This window comes from Actinia tenebrosa, unplaced genomic scaffold (genome assembly GCF_029948245.1).
Source record: "Actinia tenebrosa isolate PJP-AT-01 unplaced genomic scaffold, QUT_ActTen_1.0 PGA_scaffold14__42_contigs__length_11649687, whole genome shotgun sequence".
Lineage (NCBI taxonomy): Eukaryota > Metazoa > Cnidaria > Anthozoa > Actiniaria > Actiniidae > Actinia > Actinia tenebrosa.
The window spans coordinates 3,139,666-3,156,268 of record NW_028292574.1 but is presented as its reverse complement, the minus strand read 5'-3'; the positions used below and the strand labels follow the sequence as shown (position 1 = coordinate 3,156,268).

The 16,603-nt window shown below is 36.3% G+C and overlaps 2 protein-coding genes across 3 annotated transcripts; one reads left to right on the top strand and one right to left on the bottom strand.

The window, feature by feature from the left end:
- Positions 1 to 2,352: 2,352 nt before the first annotated feature.
- Positions 2,353 to 13,068, bottom strand: LOC116299855 (polyhomeotic-like protein 2). Its single transcript, XM_031708575.2, has 6 exons — positions 12,741 to 13,068; positions 10,967 to 11,054; positions 10,264 to 10,544; positions 7,682 to 7,745; positions 3,956 to 4,067; positions 2,353 to 3,619 (listed from the first exon to the last, which is right to left on the bottom strand). Exons 1-6 carry the CDS (start codon positions 12,882 to 12,884, stop codon positions 3,433 to 3,435), a joined length of 876 nt encoding a protein of 291 aa, XP_031564435.1. The 5' UTR covers positions 12,885 to 13,068; the 3' UTR covers positions 2,353 to 3,432.
- Positions 13,069 to 13,349: 281 nt separating this feature from the next.
- On the top strand, positions 13,350 to 16,486 carry LOC116299856 (ribokinase). Of its 2 annotated transcripts, none has more exons than XM_089030041.1 (3): positions 13,350 to 13,536; positions 14,030 to 14,440; positions 15,373 to 16,486. In XM_089030041.1, the coding sequence occupies exons 1-3, from the start codon at positions 13,497 to 13,499 to the stop codon at positions 15,609 to 15,611; spliced, it is 690 nt and encodes a 229-aa protein (XP_088886167.1). In that variant the 5' UTR covers positions 13,350 to 13,496; the 3' UTR covers positions 15,612 to 16,486. The 2 variants fall into 2 exon arrangements, with proteins under 2 accessions (XP_088886167.1, XP_031564436.1); XM_031708576.2 differs by having other exon boundaries at positions 13,350 to 13,781.
- The last annotated feature ends 117 nt before the right edge of the window (positions 16,487 to 16,603 follow it).

The window sequence follows — 16,603 nt, the reverse complement described above, 5'->3', positions numbered from 1 at the left end:
AAGTACTTTGGTGGCAACATGAAGTCTTGAATCGAAATTTCACCTTCAAAAATGCTTATTTTAAACCCGAATTTTTCCCAAAAATCGTGTTTTCAGTCGAGATTTCCAAGCTAGATCAAGTTTTTGAAAGAAAATCGAATAAAAACAATTTTCTACGGAAATAACTAACGCGAACTGAAAGCTGAAACTGCAAAAGCAAAGTCATTTTCTATTTCTTTATTGGACTACTTAAGTTACAATGTAACAACGAGTTGGCATGATTGCCAGTAATAATTGTTGAAATTGTTATTGAAATTTGGAAGCTTGTTCAGTTTAAATTTATAAACTCAGTATATTAGATTTTGATTTGTGCATGAAGAAATTGTATACTTGCATTGACAATTGTTAGCCCTTTCCAGCAGTTTCGACCATTTCAGCTGCTTCTGTTTTTGCTTTCAGTTTTACCGCGCTCAACTGACAGGGAGAGAGGAATAACGAAGTGTGAAAATGAATGATTTACACTATCCTTCCCAAACGTTCAAATTTAGCTCTAGTTTAATTCAACGTGGTAATGTCGATTCAAACTCTCGTTATTGTCAAACATCCTTTCCCTGACAGAGTCAGAGAGACCGCCGAAGAGTTGAATTTCAAATTATTTAGGAAAAAAAAAAAAATTAAACTGACTTTTAAACGAACTGTTTTAATCTTAAAAATCATTAGGGATCGAATCATTGAAGTGTTCATATTAAAAAAAAAAGTAATTGAACAGAACGGAAAAGAAAAAAAACAATAATGATGTCACTTTAAAGAGCGGCGTTGGACGTCTTTGTCCAGCTGTATCCTTGTAGGCCCAAAAATATATTGATAATATAGTAGCTGTAATTTGAACACCGGGCGAAGACATTGAACTAAATTTACATTTGAGGGAAAATCACAATAGATATTGGTTGCAGCTGCATCGAAAGATAATGGAACGACAACTAAGTGTATACTTTTTGCCTCTCAAGTCGTTAGAATTGTCATTTATTTCTTAGCTTACATCAATCCTTTTGGGTACATGATAATAATATGCTGGCGTTCAATAGGTTGATCTTGATGCTCTTTTCTCCCGTCTCCCTGGGGTTGTGTAGTAGTTTAATATCAAATTGTCCATCCTCAGTACGTAGTCGGTCCTAATAAGGCATCCAAGACCCCTCCCCCACCCCCCCCCCCACGAGTTGTCTTGTTTATCCAAGGACTGCCTCAGTCTGATCGATCAGGTTCTACTCCCTGTTATTCGTACGAGAGTCGCGGTTCAGCGAATATTTACCAACATTTTCCATTCCCGTACGAATTATTCGCGATTGTTATTCGTACGGGAGTCGCTGTTCAGCGAATATTATGTACTTATTGACTGAGTGGGAGGGCCGTACGGGAAAATATTTGGCTCGAGGTGATGCCGTACGGACCGAGCGCAGCGAGGTCCGTACAAATGACCGAGAGCCAAATATTTTCCCGTACGGCCCGACCTAACTCAGTCAATAAGCATTTTATCATATGACCCTCACGAAAAAATCAATAAAAGAATAAAAGAAAGAGATAGTAAATAAAAGCTAAAAAAGAGAAAGCGCACGGATTCGAGCAGGGCCGGACGGGTTTTTCCGGCCCGCTTACGTCAACCCGTCCGGCCCCCCATCACGGGACTTTTTCCAATGGTTTTATTAGAGCGCGCGTGCAGGGCCGTACGGGTCATATGATAATTACCAACATTTTCCACTCCCGTACGAATGACAGCGATTGTTATTCGTACGGGAGTAGGTCCAGCGAATATTTTGCCAACATTTTCCACTCCCGTACGAATAACAGAGATTGTTATTCGTACGGGAGTCGCGGTTCAGTGAATATTTACCAACATTTTCCACTCCCGTACGAATAACAGCGATTGTTATTCGTACAGGAGTCGGCGATTGTTATCTAGAGAGATTCCAATATGGCGTCCATGTTGTTTGGTATATCTTCTCTGTTGTCTCTATCATCAGACCGCCGAGCAGACCGCAGACCACCGAGCAGCGCAGGCTTACACAATTTAGACAGCGTCGATAGATAGACTGATAGATAGATGGATAGAAAATCGAAACCTATCGAAACCGTTTACACTAGCGATTTTTGCAACGATTTTTGCTGCGATTGTTTTTGCGATTTTGTCCATAATAAATAATGGCAAAGAATTTACTTGTAAAGTTTTTGGAAAGGATACCAAGATTTTCCTAGAGGAATGTCTCTTTTGAAGGATGAGATAAAAGATTTCATATTTCCGAAAATTGCCACAAAAATCGCAGCAAAAATCGCCAGTGTAAACGGGGCTTTAAAGGGCGGATCAGTTCCAAACAAGTGTGAAAGATTAATTCTGCGTTTTTACTTCTTTGAGTTTTGTAACTACAGTACAGGTATGATAAAAACAGTCAAGCCGTTTTTTGCCTCTTTTGAATGTCAAAATACTGCAATATCTGCTACTGGAATGAATGATTATTTATTAGGATTATAAAATTATCGAAAGAGTTTCCAAGAAGATCCGAATTTTAATTCGACCTATCGGCAACGTTATCGAGTGGGTTGCAAAACCCGGCCACCATAGTGGTAAATCCAGGTAAATCAGGGGGAAGAGCATTCTGGTCCAAAATATTACCAGCTTGCTGAGCAAAGGAAAACCTACGCAACGGATACCTTTTACACTAATCTGTGTTTTATCCTGCAAAGATAATAATTAAAATCTAATGAGACGTATTTGAATAATAACTTTTTGAATATAATAACAACTACCTTTTAAAAACATGGAGGCCATTTTGAAATAGAACCAACCACGATGCGGGATTCCTGTGTAGTTATGAGTACAGGAAGCCCGCAAAACGGTTTTGGAGTTTTAAAATGGGTGCAACATATGAGTGCCTTTGGATCATATATATATATTTAACAATTATTCGGCGAAAGCGAAGTGAATAACCGGGTATATTTACCGATACGCGAGTCTTCGAGCGGCGAGGTAAATATTCTCCGATATTCACTGAGGCTGAGGCAAATAATTGTTTTTGTATAGATACACAGGTGATTCTTTCAAAAAAAAGAAAAAAAGGAGATAAACGACATTTTTTCCAGTAACAGCAACAAAGCGGCTGGCCGCCATTTTGGATTATCGCTGAAGGTGATTATCGTGTGATAGTGTGGGTTTTTCGACCAATCAGCGCGCGAGATTTTCAATAATCACCTGTGTATTTTTACTAAAAATATATATAATTCTAAATTTTAAACACGAGTCCGTAAGGCTAAGCTTTTAATTAAAAAAATATTAAGAAGCATTATTAATGCTAAGTCGATCCCTTTACTCTCATAACGAAGCTTGGTTACTTTTCAAAATGGCCGACATAACATTAAAAGGTATTAGTGTTGAACCAGATGGCTCCTCTAGTTTCCTGCAACTTAATTTGTGAGCTTCTTGTAGGCTTCTCTTTTCATAGCGTTAACTTTGGCAACGATTTTAAGAGCGGGGCCGAGTTTCATCTTCAAGGCAACGACCATGTGTTCTTCTCTCAGTAGCATCAGTGCTTGACCGTCTATCTCTTCTGTAACAAATGCATCGGCGTATTCTTCGCATCCAGTTAAAGACCTGTAATAACAAGTAAACAAATAATGAAAGACCTTTTCTAACGTAAAAAAAACTATCAGAATTTTTTTATGGCTGTGTAAAAGCTTTTGAAAGGTAGCCTGGTCTGGTTTAACGGCACGAAGTTTGAATCGAAAGGTAACCAAGCCTGGCTTTCAAGGTAACCGAGCCTTGTGAGAATTGCAACCAAGCCTGGTTTTAAAGGTAACCGAGCCTGATGTGAAATGCAACCTAGCCTGGTGTTAAAGTCAACCAAGCCTGGTGTAAAAGTCAACCAAGCCTGATTAAGGAGACCAGACAACGCACAATACCTAATTTCTTTCTAACAAAACAGCTTACCTTATATAATTCGCGACTTGTTCTACATCCCACTTGGCCTCCTCCACGTGTTCGTATATCCAAAGAGGTTCAACTTCGCCTCGAGTCCAATCAAAGTGCATACTAGGAACATCTAAAACCAAGATAAGCAATCGAACCTCTATTTGAGAACAAATTGTTTTTGCTTGGCTTTCTTAAAAAAATGCAATATTTCTTTGATAATAGCATGCGTACTGCCTGACTTTAACTCAGTTACGTTCGTCTGCATGTAGGTTATTTGAACACTAATGGAAGATTTGAAGGTACTGAACTAAAATATCTAAAATATATGTTTATAATATTTTGAAATATTACTTTAAAAAATCAGTTCGGCACACCCCAAGGATACTTGGTTTGATTTGAGCGACAGACGAACTGAAAAACGGTCACGTGATCTGAACGCAACCCCCAAGTTAAACGAAAGGCCAATTTGAGCCTAAAATGCAAGTCAGGAAAGGAAATCCAGGAAAAGACAAAATAATAGCAACATGACGTGTCGCCACAGCAGACGAGAACAATATGAACCATATCAATATAACAGGCTCTTGAAATACATGGATGAATACAACATTAGAGTTGTTATCCTAGTGCTGAAATTTTATAGTTCTTATCTTTCAATTTTTATAATATCGAATCGTTTGTTGTGATGTGATTTTGGTAAAATTGTATACCACTTTATGGCAAGTCGGGTGAAATTGGATCTCAAGGCGTGAAACGAATGCAAGTGAGTGGTACTCGCGGGACGCCTCACGAGATTACCAATGCGATAATAATCATTAGAGGTATTTAACCCAGAAACATGTCCACAAACACGGAGAAATACTCAACAATGAAATTCTATATGGCGGCCCTTTCAACAACAACTTTGTTATGACGCCTTGCTAGATGTCGAACGTTTGACGGAAAACGCCCAATAACAAACACGCGGTGCTAACGGTCTCTATTGCTAATAAGATAACTAAAAATAAATAATTATAATCATAGCAAGAAAGATATGTTTATCAAAAAGATTTTAAAAAATCACTTTCGATTAAAACGATAAAATTATCCAAAAAAGAGACGGTTCAAAATAATTTTAGAGTGTTGATACAGATGGCTGACAAATACAATATAGGTTTACAAAATGCGACTAATATTTAAGACAAGTGTATGTGCAGCCCGAAGGTTAGGATAAAAACGTTTTGATTTCAAAATCACTTAGAAAATGATCGTAAAATAATCTAGTCAGTAATACTATTAAATAGGTTGACATTTTATCTAATCCTCAAATACAATGTGTTAATATATATTAATCAAAAATTAGGGATCGATAAGAACAGAATTTTATTTTTCCCGGAAATATTGTATTTCATATAATACTAAAATAAATATAAAAAACTTTCCTCAAATAGAACTAGCATTAAAATATATTTATTCAAAATGAGAATTAAATTTTAACCGGGTTTAAGTTGGCACGAATCATAAATATTGAATTTTGCATAGTACTAAATTTTTCAATAATTTTTAAAGTATAAGTATTCGTTAGTGTGTTCGTAAATATTGACTCGTGTCGAAATAGGTGAGAAAGTTGAATGCAAGGCAAACCTAACTGAGCTACAGGCGGGTGTATATATGAAGTTTTTAGCGTTGAAAATAAAAATCCTAAGGGTGAATATGCGTTATACGAGGCGAAATAATTTGAGACTTAGGAAGTAAATACTGAAGATACGTCTTGACATAAAGATGACTCATTTGTCCAGGAAGGCAAGCGTTAAAACTTATTGATATATAAACATTTCCAGAATCTTTTACAAACAACGTCAAAGTATTTCGAATTGAACATCAGGTGGTGAATTTTTGGATTTTTAGATTAGTAGGGAAGATTATGATGGGTAGATCAATAGCTAGACACAAAGTAGACTCGAGGTATTGTTTGGAGGCAAGATAACCTACCCTTCTTTGGGCCATCCACTTCGGATTTCTTTTTGTCTTTCATAAGTTCGTTCCCCATATTCGCTCAAAATCGAAAATCAGATTTAACGGATAATTTCACGGATAATTCAAAGATGGTTAATCTTGAGCAAGTGAAGCTTCTGCCTCGCTGTTGAAGTCGAGTTGCGAATAAATTCGATAGAATTAAGCCGAATTAAGAGAACGAATATGCAATGTAATTATAGTGAAGACATACCATAGACGAGCGAATCTACCCCTTGGAAACCATCTTACGAAATACAGCCTCAAAGAAGGACGTCACAATATTTGAACTGCCGAGCAAGAAATTTTCTTCCACCAAAATAAAATCCAAAGATAGTTATTTCTTTATTTCTTTGGGATGAAGTGGTTTATACAGTACAGTTTGTAACGATGGCATGAAATGATAATAATGGATGACCGAACGATCTCCGTCGCATTTTCATGTAAATATCGTTGTTTAGAAAGTTCTTGTAAAGTGAAGATTTATAATAGAAGCAGATGTCGTTTATTAGTGAACTTTTCCTCTAGAAACTTGAAAAGTATATCGAATTCTTGAAAAATCATGAAGTAAAACGTAATATCGGCTCTTGTTTTTTTAGGTGTTTTAAAAATGCAACGTTTATGCAGACTTAAAGAGAAAAAAATATTAAGAAATTGGAGATAAATAAAGGATATTTACAAAATTGTTTAGTGAGTTTGTGCGAAAAAAAAAAAAGATTATTTCAAAATAAGGAAGATTCAATAAAAATGCTAATCGTTAATCAGCAAAAAAATTCAAGAGTTAATGGAATAAGATTTTATGATTTATTTGAAAGGATTATAGCCAAAAGAATGTTAAAAATATACGAAAAAACAAAACAAAAAAACAAAAACAAAAACAAAAAAACAAACAAAAACAAAAACAAAAAACAAAACAACGAAAAAACTATGATATCCATTGGAAATATTATTGCTACTGTGTATAAAATAGGTATATCGCTTTAGAACTGGATTTCCTTCAGTAAAAATTTAACTACTGGCCAATTATAAAAACTAAAGGGTAGTACTTTAGTGTAGAGTTGAGCTGCCATGACGATTGCAAATTAAACCGTTATAATCGTTATTTAATTTCCGCCCATTCTTAGACCAAATTTATTTTTTATTCAGTAAAAAAGATTTTTTGACCCAAAGTTAAATTTTTATATATAAATCTAATATTCATTTTCAGTTTTGTAAACAATAGATGATATTACAGTCGCAATGTGATTTATCTTTTGGATTGATACAATGCTTGTTGTCTAATTTGAATCTCATTTGCATGCATCCATAAAACCTGCTATTAATTTGCATAAAACCAGTCTGGGTGCCCAGGGTGCCCAGAGGGCCACTTAGGATTTCAAGTATTGGATCATACGTTATGAGGAATTCCTAGTCCCTTGGGAATCAAAACACCTTATAGCATATCTTTCAATCACGGAACACAAAGATGACCAAAAAGCCAAAAAGGATTTGGTGATCTTGGAAGCATGTGTGGTGTAGAGGTGTGAGTGCTCGCCTCTCATCAATGCGACCCGAGTTTGAGTCCCGACAGCCCCCCTAAACTCAATTAGCCCCCCCTAAAATTTTAGCTGGATAGCACTATCCGCAGGATAAATCTTATTCAGTGGATAAATTTATTAGATATCAGCATCGACTTATTTGTTAAATTAGGATTTATCCGTCAGATTGTGCTATCTGCCCTTAGTACCACCGGACCCAGATGTTAAGTGAACTTACCAAATTCATTGACTTGTACTGCAGCGTTAACCGTGGATGGTTCAAATCCATGATCAATGTTTATCTGTCATGGGTAAAATGGAAACACAAGATCAAAGACAGTATTAATGTTCCAGGAAGGGAGGGGGGGGGGGGGGTTACTCCGCTAGGATTTGGGTTGGGGTGTTCTGCTGGGATTCTGAAAGGGGTACTCTGTTTATGACAAAAAAACTCAAATTTGTAGACCCTGTTTATGAAAAAAGATATAATTAATTTTACTGAGTTCCTGTTTCAATTATCGTGTCAGCTCGCTTATCGTGTTTTGAAGACCATAGTAACCAGTTTCGGTCAATACGAAAGTAGAAACCCTGAATATGACAGGAAACTCAGGAAGAAATTGGAACTTGAGTGAAATTGCATACCCCATTTAATGACAAGAAGCTCGAAAAACCATACTCTGTTCAGCGGATCATCCCTGTATAGTCCATATGTGGGAGTACCCCTCACTGGGATTAATGTATACTACACCATATGGGAGGGCTTGATGGGAAATTTATTTGGCTCGAGTTCATACTGTATGGACTAGCACAGCTGGTTTCTTCAGCCCGCTCATATCAACCTGTCTGGCCCCGATGGCATGGCATTTTCCAAAGGTTTTGTTAGAACATGTGAGCAGGACAATACTGGTCATATGATAATGAACAGGATTCCCTATTTCAAAAACTTAGGTGTTTTAGGTGTTGGTCCCCTTTAACTTTACATTCTTTGTAAATTTTTAACCTTTTCGAAAGCTCATTATTCTGATTCTTTTCATTCAAACATGTTCAAGCAAAAAAAGATTTTTTATTTGTCATTTGAGAAAGCATCTAATTCTGGCAAATTTCTTACATTATTCTTTCATCCATCCCTTTAGTCAGCCAATTCATTGATTCATTGTATTCAGTCTCCTTCACTTGCTCATTGTTTTCAGTTTTCATTTCATTTCATTTCACTTAGTCAATGAGTAAGTACATTGAGATTATCACATGTTAAGAGCTTGATATCATTTTTATTCACAAGTTTACATACAGTATCATATCGCAAACAAGCGAGTCTGTGAGCAAGTGAACAATATGATATCGAAAACAAGTGAATAAAGAAAATATCAGGCTCTTGACATGTAACAATAAATTTGTTTATTACACATTTAGGGTCGAAATCATCAATTCACCTTTTTGGTGCTAGCTGTCAAGGGATATAAATTATTTTAGATTGTGTTACGGTCACCAAAAAGTTCGGACATTGTTCTTGAACTTCCGTACAAATGTACTGACTCTAAATGAACTATTTACTTGTTTAATGTTTAGTTAGTTTTCTAAATACAAATAAATAATCATTTTTCTAGCTTGATTGAAGCTTTTCTTACTGCTGTTAAGATAGCTAACTAAAGAAATCTACCTAAATTTTCTCTTTAAAGTCAGTGAACGATACGACGATACGATACGATACGACGATACGAAGCTTTTTCTTGCCTTACCCTCGAAAGAAATCGACAAAGCTATCCCTGCTCTAAATGAAGATCTGAAAGAAATTGCAAAGTGGTGCTGCATGAACTCGCTTCTCATCAACCCAGATAAGACAAAAATACTAACTATTGGTGTACCGCAGCTCACAAAAACTTTACCATCACTCAAAGCAACACTGTTAGGAAAAGAGATCGAAGCCGTTCCTGTCGCTAAAGACTTGGGAGTTATTATCGATAGTTGCCTAAGTTACAACGAACATACAACAAAAACTGTTTCAAACTGTTTTTTTAAACTAAATAGAATCAATAGAATTAAACACTTATTAGACAGAAAGACAATATTATTACTCATGAACTCATTTATATTTACTAAATTATTCTATTGCTCTACAATATGGAGCAATACCACTAGGGCAAATAAAGCCAAACTGCAACTGGTGCAAAATTACGCGGCAAGGATAGTCCTTGGCCTCAGGAAATATGATCACATATCCAAAGGGATTAAGTCTCTTAAGTGGCTTAATATAGAAGATAAGTTATTTTTCAATGATTGTGTAATGGTACATAAATGCCTTCACAATCAAACACCTAATTACCTCACTCAGAAGTTTATATATAGATCTCAAATCCACACTAGATCGACCAGATTCAATGGGGATCTGAATCTGCCCAAATGTAGACTAACTACGGGCCAACGTTCTTTCGCGTTCCGCGGAGCTAAAATTTGGAACGGTCTCCAGAAAGACTTAAAATGTATAAATGACTCTAAAATTTTTAGAAAACGACTTTTTAATTATTTAGTTTCAGTAAAGTAGTTTAATTTACATATTGATTATAATTGTATATACTTATATTTATATTCTTATATTTTATATTCTTATAATAGTATCATTTATATTAGTGTTATATTATATTTATCTATATTGTTGCTGAAAAGCCTTGTAAAAAGGAGCCTCAATAAATGTATGTATGTATGTATGTATGTAGTGAATTTGTATGGAAATCCGAGAACGATGTCTGAACTTTTTGGTGACCGTAACACAATCCAAGCTAGCGCCGGAAAGGTGAATTCACCCTTGAAAAATATTTTAGTACTTACTCTAGATGTGGAATGTAAAGCTTTTCTGTGTCCTTGCACGCCAGTGATATTATTAGTACTTGGTTGTCTCCCTCGTGGACTTTTCATCCGTGCATGATAAGCCATCATCTTACGTGAGCAGCTAACGCTGTATCGGCGCGCACACGAAGTAGAACAAAACCTCCTTGGTCCACGTTGATGGTGGATCTCTGTGACATTACCGCACTGTTCACAGTGGCCAGGAAGGTAATTGGATTCATAGAATACGTCATTGCTTTCGTCAATGCTTAGTGGGCTGTGGGCTATTAAAGGATAACCAAGATAGAAATTTAATTAATCTTCGAGAATGAAATGTTGGAAGACTGAATGAATGGATTAGATAAAAACTGGTATAATCTTCTGAATATTAATTGTGGCCAACATTCTGATGCACAACATATGGATATTTTACTGGAACTACACAATATATCTTCCTCAGACCCTCCCCCCTCCCCCTTAGGAACTGCAAAAGTGGTCATCCAATCCACTTGTAGGTCTAACTATTTGCAGATGTAATTACAATGGCAGCACCTTCTCCTCAGTTATTTTAAGACCCTGAGTGTTGGTCCGGCCAAGGCTTGAACCATGACCTCCCGCACAACAGACCGACGCTCTTACCAACTGAGCTAACTCACAAGTAGTGGTTCTAACCCTCTTTATGGTAGGTTTATAACTTATCGTTTACCTTCACTACCAGTCTCCATATCAATGTCTCCGTTGTGATCATGGTTACTGTTGTGAAGAGGGTCGTAATCTTCTTCATCGTCATCAGCCTACATGAGATCAATGTTTCAAATTGAGAAGTGTGGCATTTTTAGTTTGGGCATAAGGTTTCCCCATTTCAGATCACTCGTCATAATAATAATAATAATAATAAACTTTATTTAACACAGAATCCATAAAGTTAAAACTTATTTACAATGGAGCTGTGTAAAATACACACACACACACACACAAAATAGATTAAAAATATGTAACTATATAAATATAAGAATAAATAAATGTGAATATATATACACCTACCCGCAAGAACGCTGCCACAGGAAAAGAAACATCAGCAATTCAGCGAGAAAGGAATAAACCACAAGACAAAGAAGATCTCTGAAGCCGAACTCCAAGAGACAAAGGAAAGAGTTCAGCCTCAGCGACCCTCCCCCTCCATGCTGATTCATTCACCCCCCACCAAACCACAAAACCACAAACGTCCCCTCCCCCGTGACAACGCCCTCGCAAGCAGGCACACATATATATAATATTATAATATCATTCTCTAGAGTATCATTTCTTTGTTTAATAGTTGTGTACAAGAAGGCACATGAATATGGATAGAACTAAAACAAAGAATCTTATTCTCAAGGGAATGACATATTGAAATGGAAAAACACTTTGACCCGGGGGGGGGGGGGGGGGGGTACTTCCATATATGGACTATACTTCTGAGTTTCCTGTCATATTCAGGATTTTCTACTTTCGTATTGACCGAAACTGGTTATTATGGTCGTAAAAAAAGGATACGTGAGATGACATGATAATTGAAACAGGAACTCGGTGCAATAAATTATATCTTTTGTCATAAACAGGGTCTACAAATTTGAGTTTTTATGTCATAAACAGGGTACCCCTTTCAGAATCCCAGCGGAACACCCCTACCAAAATTCTGGTGGAATACCCCACCCTGGGACTTTGACCAAGGAAAGAAGTCTATTCATTTTATAGCAGCTGCAGAAAAAGTGTCTATGAACTTTGATGACATGTAACCATGTTTATTCCCATGTGAATTTAAACCGTTCTTTATCCCATTACAATTGTGGATCTAGGGGAGGGGTCCAGGGGATCCAGAATATAGCAGAGAATCTTTACACTATGGTATCGTATACCCTTATGAATATTATGACTCTTATGTCTTTCTTACCAGTAGCAACACGTGTATGTGTTACCACTGCTATAGTATATGTATGATGTCAAAAATGACGTAACTTATGGAATGTAGGCTTGGGACCCCCCTGAAAAAAAATCATTGATCAGCCCTTGTCTTATATCCTCATTCTGAAGCACTTGAATGTGAGGCTATGCTGGAAAATTTTGTTCCAGTCAACATGGCTATATCGAGTGAGAAAGGTGAACCTTTGAAAAGAACTGTATCTGTCATACACATGACTAAGATTAGAGATCTTCAAATGACTCAAACAATTGCAAAAATACTTTGTATACTTCAAAACATTTTCATTGGTAAAGATTTCTATCATTGCTTAATGAGTGTGATAACAAAATCTGATAACAAATGCTGTGGAAAACTTCCCAAGTTGGGGAAAAAATTTAGAATTTGACTTTAGCTTTTCACTTGACATTTCATTGTACCCTTACATAAACTTATGCTACTATAGTCGAGAGCAATTATCTACAAAAAATAGTGTTTTTGTTTTCTGTACAGCTTCCTTAAGGACGTAGATAGATCTTACCGTAAAAGGAAAGTTACTTTCTTGAATAATAAAGCCCTCAACTACATGAGTAAGGACGCGATGTGCTGAGATATTCGCCTTGTTTGCTTGCCTGTCTTGTCTGTTAAGTTGGTCGTATGGAGTCGAAAAGGCCACCATTTCCATTCCTTTTATACCACAATTACATACTAAACATGGCGAATATTGACGGTATTTGTTAAAGGGAGAAATAAAGATGCCCTATGAGGAACGTGAACGGTTTTGAAGGCTAGAATTTTACGAAGAAAGAGGTTTTTGGGAGTATTTTTTTGATACAGTTTTTGAACTCAAAAGAAAAAAGACTTGAAAAAACGTGTTGTCCTTATGATCAGCGGCATTCCATACAAATATTGTCAAAATATGTTCTCAGGGGGAGAGGGAAAGTAACAATATTTCAACTTCTATTTTGTAAACTTTTCTTTCGACCCAGAATAATCATATTCTCCGAAAGAAAACACTAAAGAGAAAAAATAAATTAGGGATTTTAATTTCACAATTTCTTTTTTATTTCTTTTGATGTTAAATAAATGAAAAAGTTTTAACTAACCCTCCCGTCCCATGAGTTAAATTTCACCTAGGCCAAAACTGAAAACAACAAAGGAGAACATTTCGAGTTGGAGAGAAGTATTCAACGTTTAAAAAAAACCCAAAAATTATTTCTTTTTGGTTTATTTGGTGTTAAAGGTCGCCCAAAGTGTTGAATATTATTTTGGTAGGGAGTTATGAATTCAGGATTTGATGTCGTTGTCGTTGGATCGTGTTTCATGGACATGTTATGGTACGTTCCTAGAGTTCCTGTTCAAGGAGAGACCATGCACGCTACAAAGTTCCAGGTTGATTTTGGCGGGAAGGCTTCAAATCAATGTGTAATGGCTGCGAAACTAGGTGCTAGAGTAGCAATGGTTGCCATGGTAGGGAATGATAGGTTTGGTCATGATACGATAGAAAATTTCAAGAAATATGGTATTAATACTGATTTTATCAAAGTCAATGATCAACTCTCTACTGGAGTAACAAGCATAGGTAAGGAATAGTTCGAGTATTTTCTATTTCATCAAAGGATGCATAGAATACGGTGTAGCTAAAGAAAACTCCATACTTTCACACTCCTTCCTGTATGCATATTTTCCTCCTCTGACCCTCTCCACCCCTTAGAAACTCCAATCAGGCACAATGTATTTAGCTTCACAGACCCTTCCACTATTTGGAAATTCCAATTCCCCTTACCTGTATCCTGAATGATAATTATGTTGTTTTCCTTTTATCTATAGCCGTTGATGACGATGGACAGCCAACATTTATTGGCTTAGCAGGGGCAAACAAAGCTATAACAATAGACGATATCAAACAAGCATCAAATATGATTCGTTCTGCACCAGTACTAGTTTGTGACAAAGGGATACCCTTACAAATAGCTCTGGAAACACTCAAACTAGGCAAAGAACTTGGTGCAATGACTATCTTTAATCCTTCACCAACAATTGAAAAGTTATCTTTAGAGGATTATGGTTACATGGATTTGTTAGTTATCAATGCATCAGAGGGAGAAGGACTGACTGGTATCATTGTTGATAGTGTGGAAACAGCTAAAGAAGCTGTTAAAGAACTCCATAAAAAAGGAACTCGTAAAGTTGTGTTAACTCTGGGAGAAGATGGAGCTGTTTTCTTGGATGATAATGGAGGTACTGTTTGCTATTCTTTTCTCCTACTTTTGTTCACTCTTAATTGTAGGGGAATAAGCAGTAGGCATTGTGTTTACTGTTTCAGACAATGTGTCATTCACTTGAGAATACAACTCTTTGTTTGAGTGGTATCCACATTAATGTGTCTTCTCATGTGCAACCATTAAACAAAGGAATTAATGATGCTCTAGGGAATGACAATGGTCTGAAATAAAAATAAGAATTTAAGTGTTACTAATTGAAGATTGAAAAAGTATATTGCCTCATAATCCAGCAATGATACCATGACATAACATGATACTTTCTTGTACAATGATAAAGTCACACATTATGCAGGGCTGAAAAACCCCTGAATGATTCAATTTTGGAGAATGGCCCTATAAAGGGCCATGACGACACAGTGGGCTAGCTTCGTAATATGACCATGCTGAATTCAAGATTTTTAAGTTAAAAGATCATCGAACCAAAAGAAACATAAATGAAAAAATGTCAAAATTGAGGATTGTCTGGGAAATTTGGGGCACTAACTGGGTCTCACTAGGAGATAAAGTCAAAAAAATCTTGAGACTCCCAGCATAATCCAGGAATGTTGGCAGCCCTGATTATGAAACAAATTGTCATATGTGTTGAAACTCTGATAGCAAATAATTCTGAATATCTTTGACTATATACTGGCTATTGAATTGGAAACCAGCCTTCATGCAGGATTTGCTACGCACTGATCAAGACAACAGTAGTCATGATAAGGAAATTGGACAATACACTTCTGCAAAACAAATAAATTGGTTGGTACCTTGATATTCTCTGATTGGTTATTTTCCTGTCGCGACTGTTTTCTCGATCAGCGCATAGCAGTGAAAAGAGTGGTAAGTGTGAGCACTCTTTAAAATGCTCAAAGACTAATCATAGTGATAATTTTTTATTCTTTTTAGACCAAGAAGAAATAGTTTCTCATACAAAGGCAAATAAAGTGAATGCAATAGATACAACTGGTGCAGGTGACAGTTTGTTGGGAGCATTGGCCTATTTCTTGGCATGCTATCCTAACCTTCCTTTTAAAGAAATAGTGCAAAGATCCATTAGTGTTGCATCATTTACAGTGACTTCGTGTGGTGTACAATCTAGTTATCCTACAAGAGATGAACTACCACCTTCATTATTCACAAACTAAATTAGTAATGATTTGTAAATGCATGCAAGTAATTATATCAAGCTATAGTTAATATATATGTTAATCAAATGAGTTGATAGCAATGTACTGTGCAAGTTAAAAAAGCTTGTAATATCTTGTGCAGTTATATTGTCTGTCTAGTTACTGTAACAGATTTTAATCATTATTTTAAAATAATGATTAATGAGTGCAAATAAAGTGAATATAATAGTGATGATTTGCAAGTTTAAAAAAAAACTTTTGTCTGTATCACAACGCCCTCATTAAGTATTGGATATGTGATCAAAGGCGCTTTACAATGAGTTATGAATGAGAGGTGGTTAGTATGAGGTGTAGGCACTGAGGGTGGCCATTATATGTTTTCAGTGGTTCTCCTATATTGGTTAGTAATGATGAGTGTGGAGAGGTGGGACAACCTTTTAAAGTGGTCATCCGAGCCATTTCAAAGTCTAACCATTTGTAGATGTAATTACAAAGGCAGCACCTTCTCCTCAGTTATTTTAAGACCCTGAGTGTTGGTCTGCCCAGAGCTTGAATCCCACGACCTCTCGCACAACAGTCAGGTCGCAGTTTACTATTAACCTTATCTATAGTCTCCTACAAAACCGCTATTAGTGTTGTCACGCAACGCTCACTCCCCTAGTGTCGTCATGCAACGTTCACTCTACTAAGCTATTAGGGGAGTCATTAGGGGAGTGAGCATTACGTGACAACACTAATAGTGGCTGCAACAACCTAATCTACAGTTTACAATAAATAATATATTGAGTGCAAGTCGAAAACTATGATATTTACGTGCCTATAGTCTCTAAATCAGTATTTTCAGTATTGATTCTGCATGAAGTAAATAGTTGAACGGCAAATATTTTATATGATTTGAGTGTTGTATCTTTAAGTTATGAAGCTTTATACTTCCAGTGATGTTAAAGCTACTTGGATTTTCAGGGACCACCAATTATTTCAGTCTAAAATTAAGGGGGGCTATGATTCCA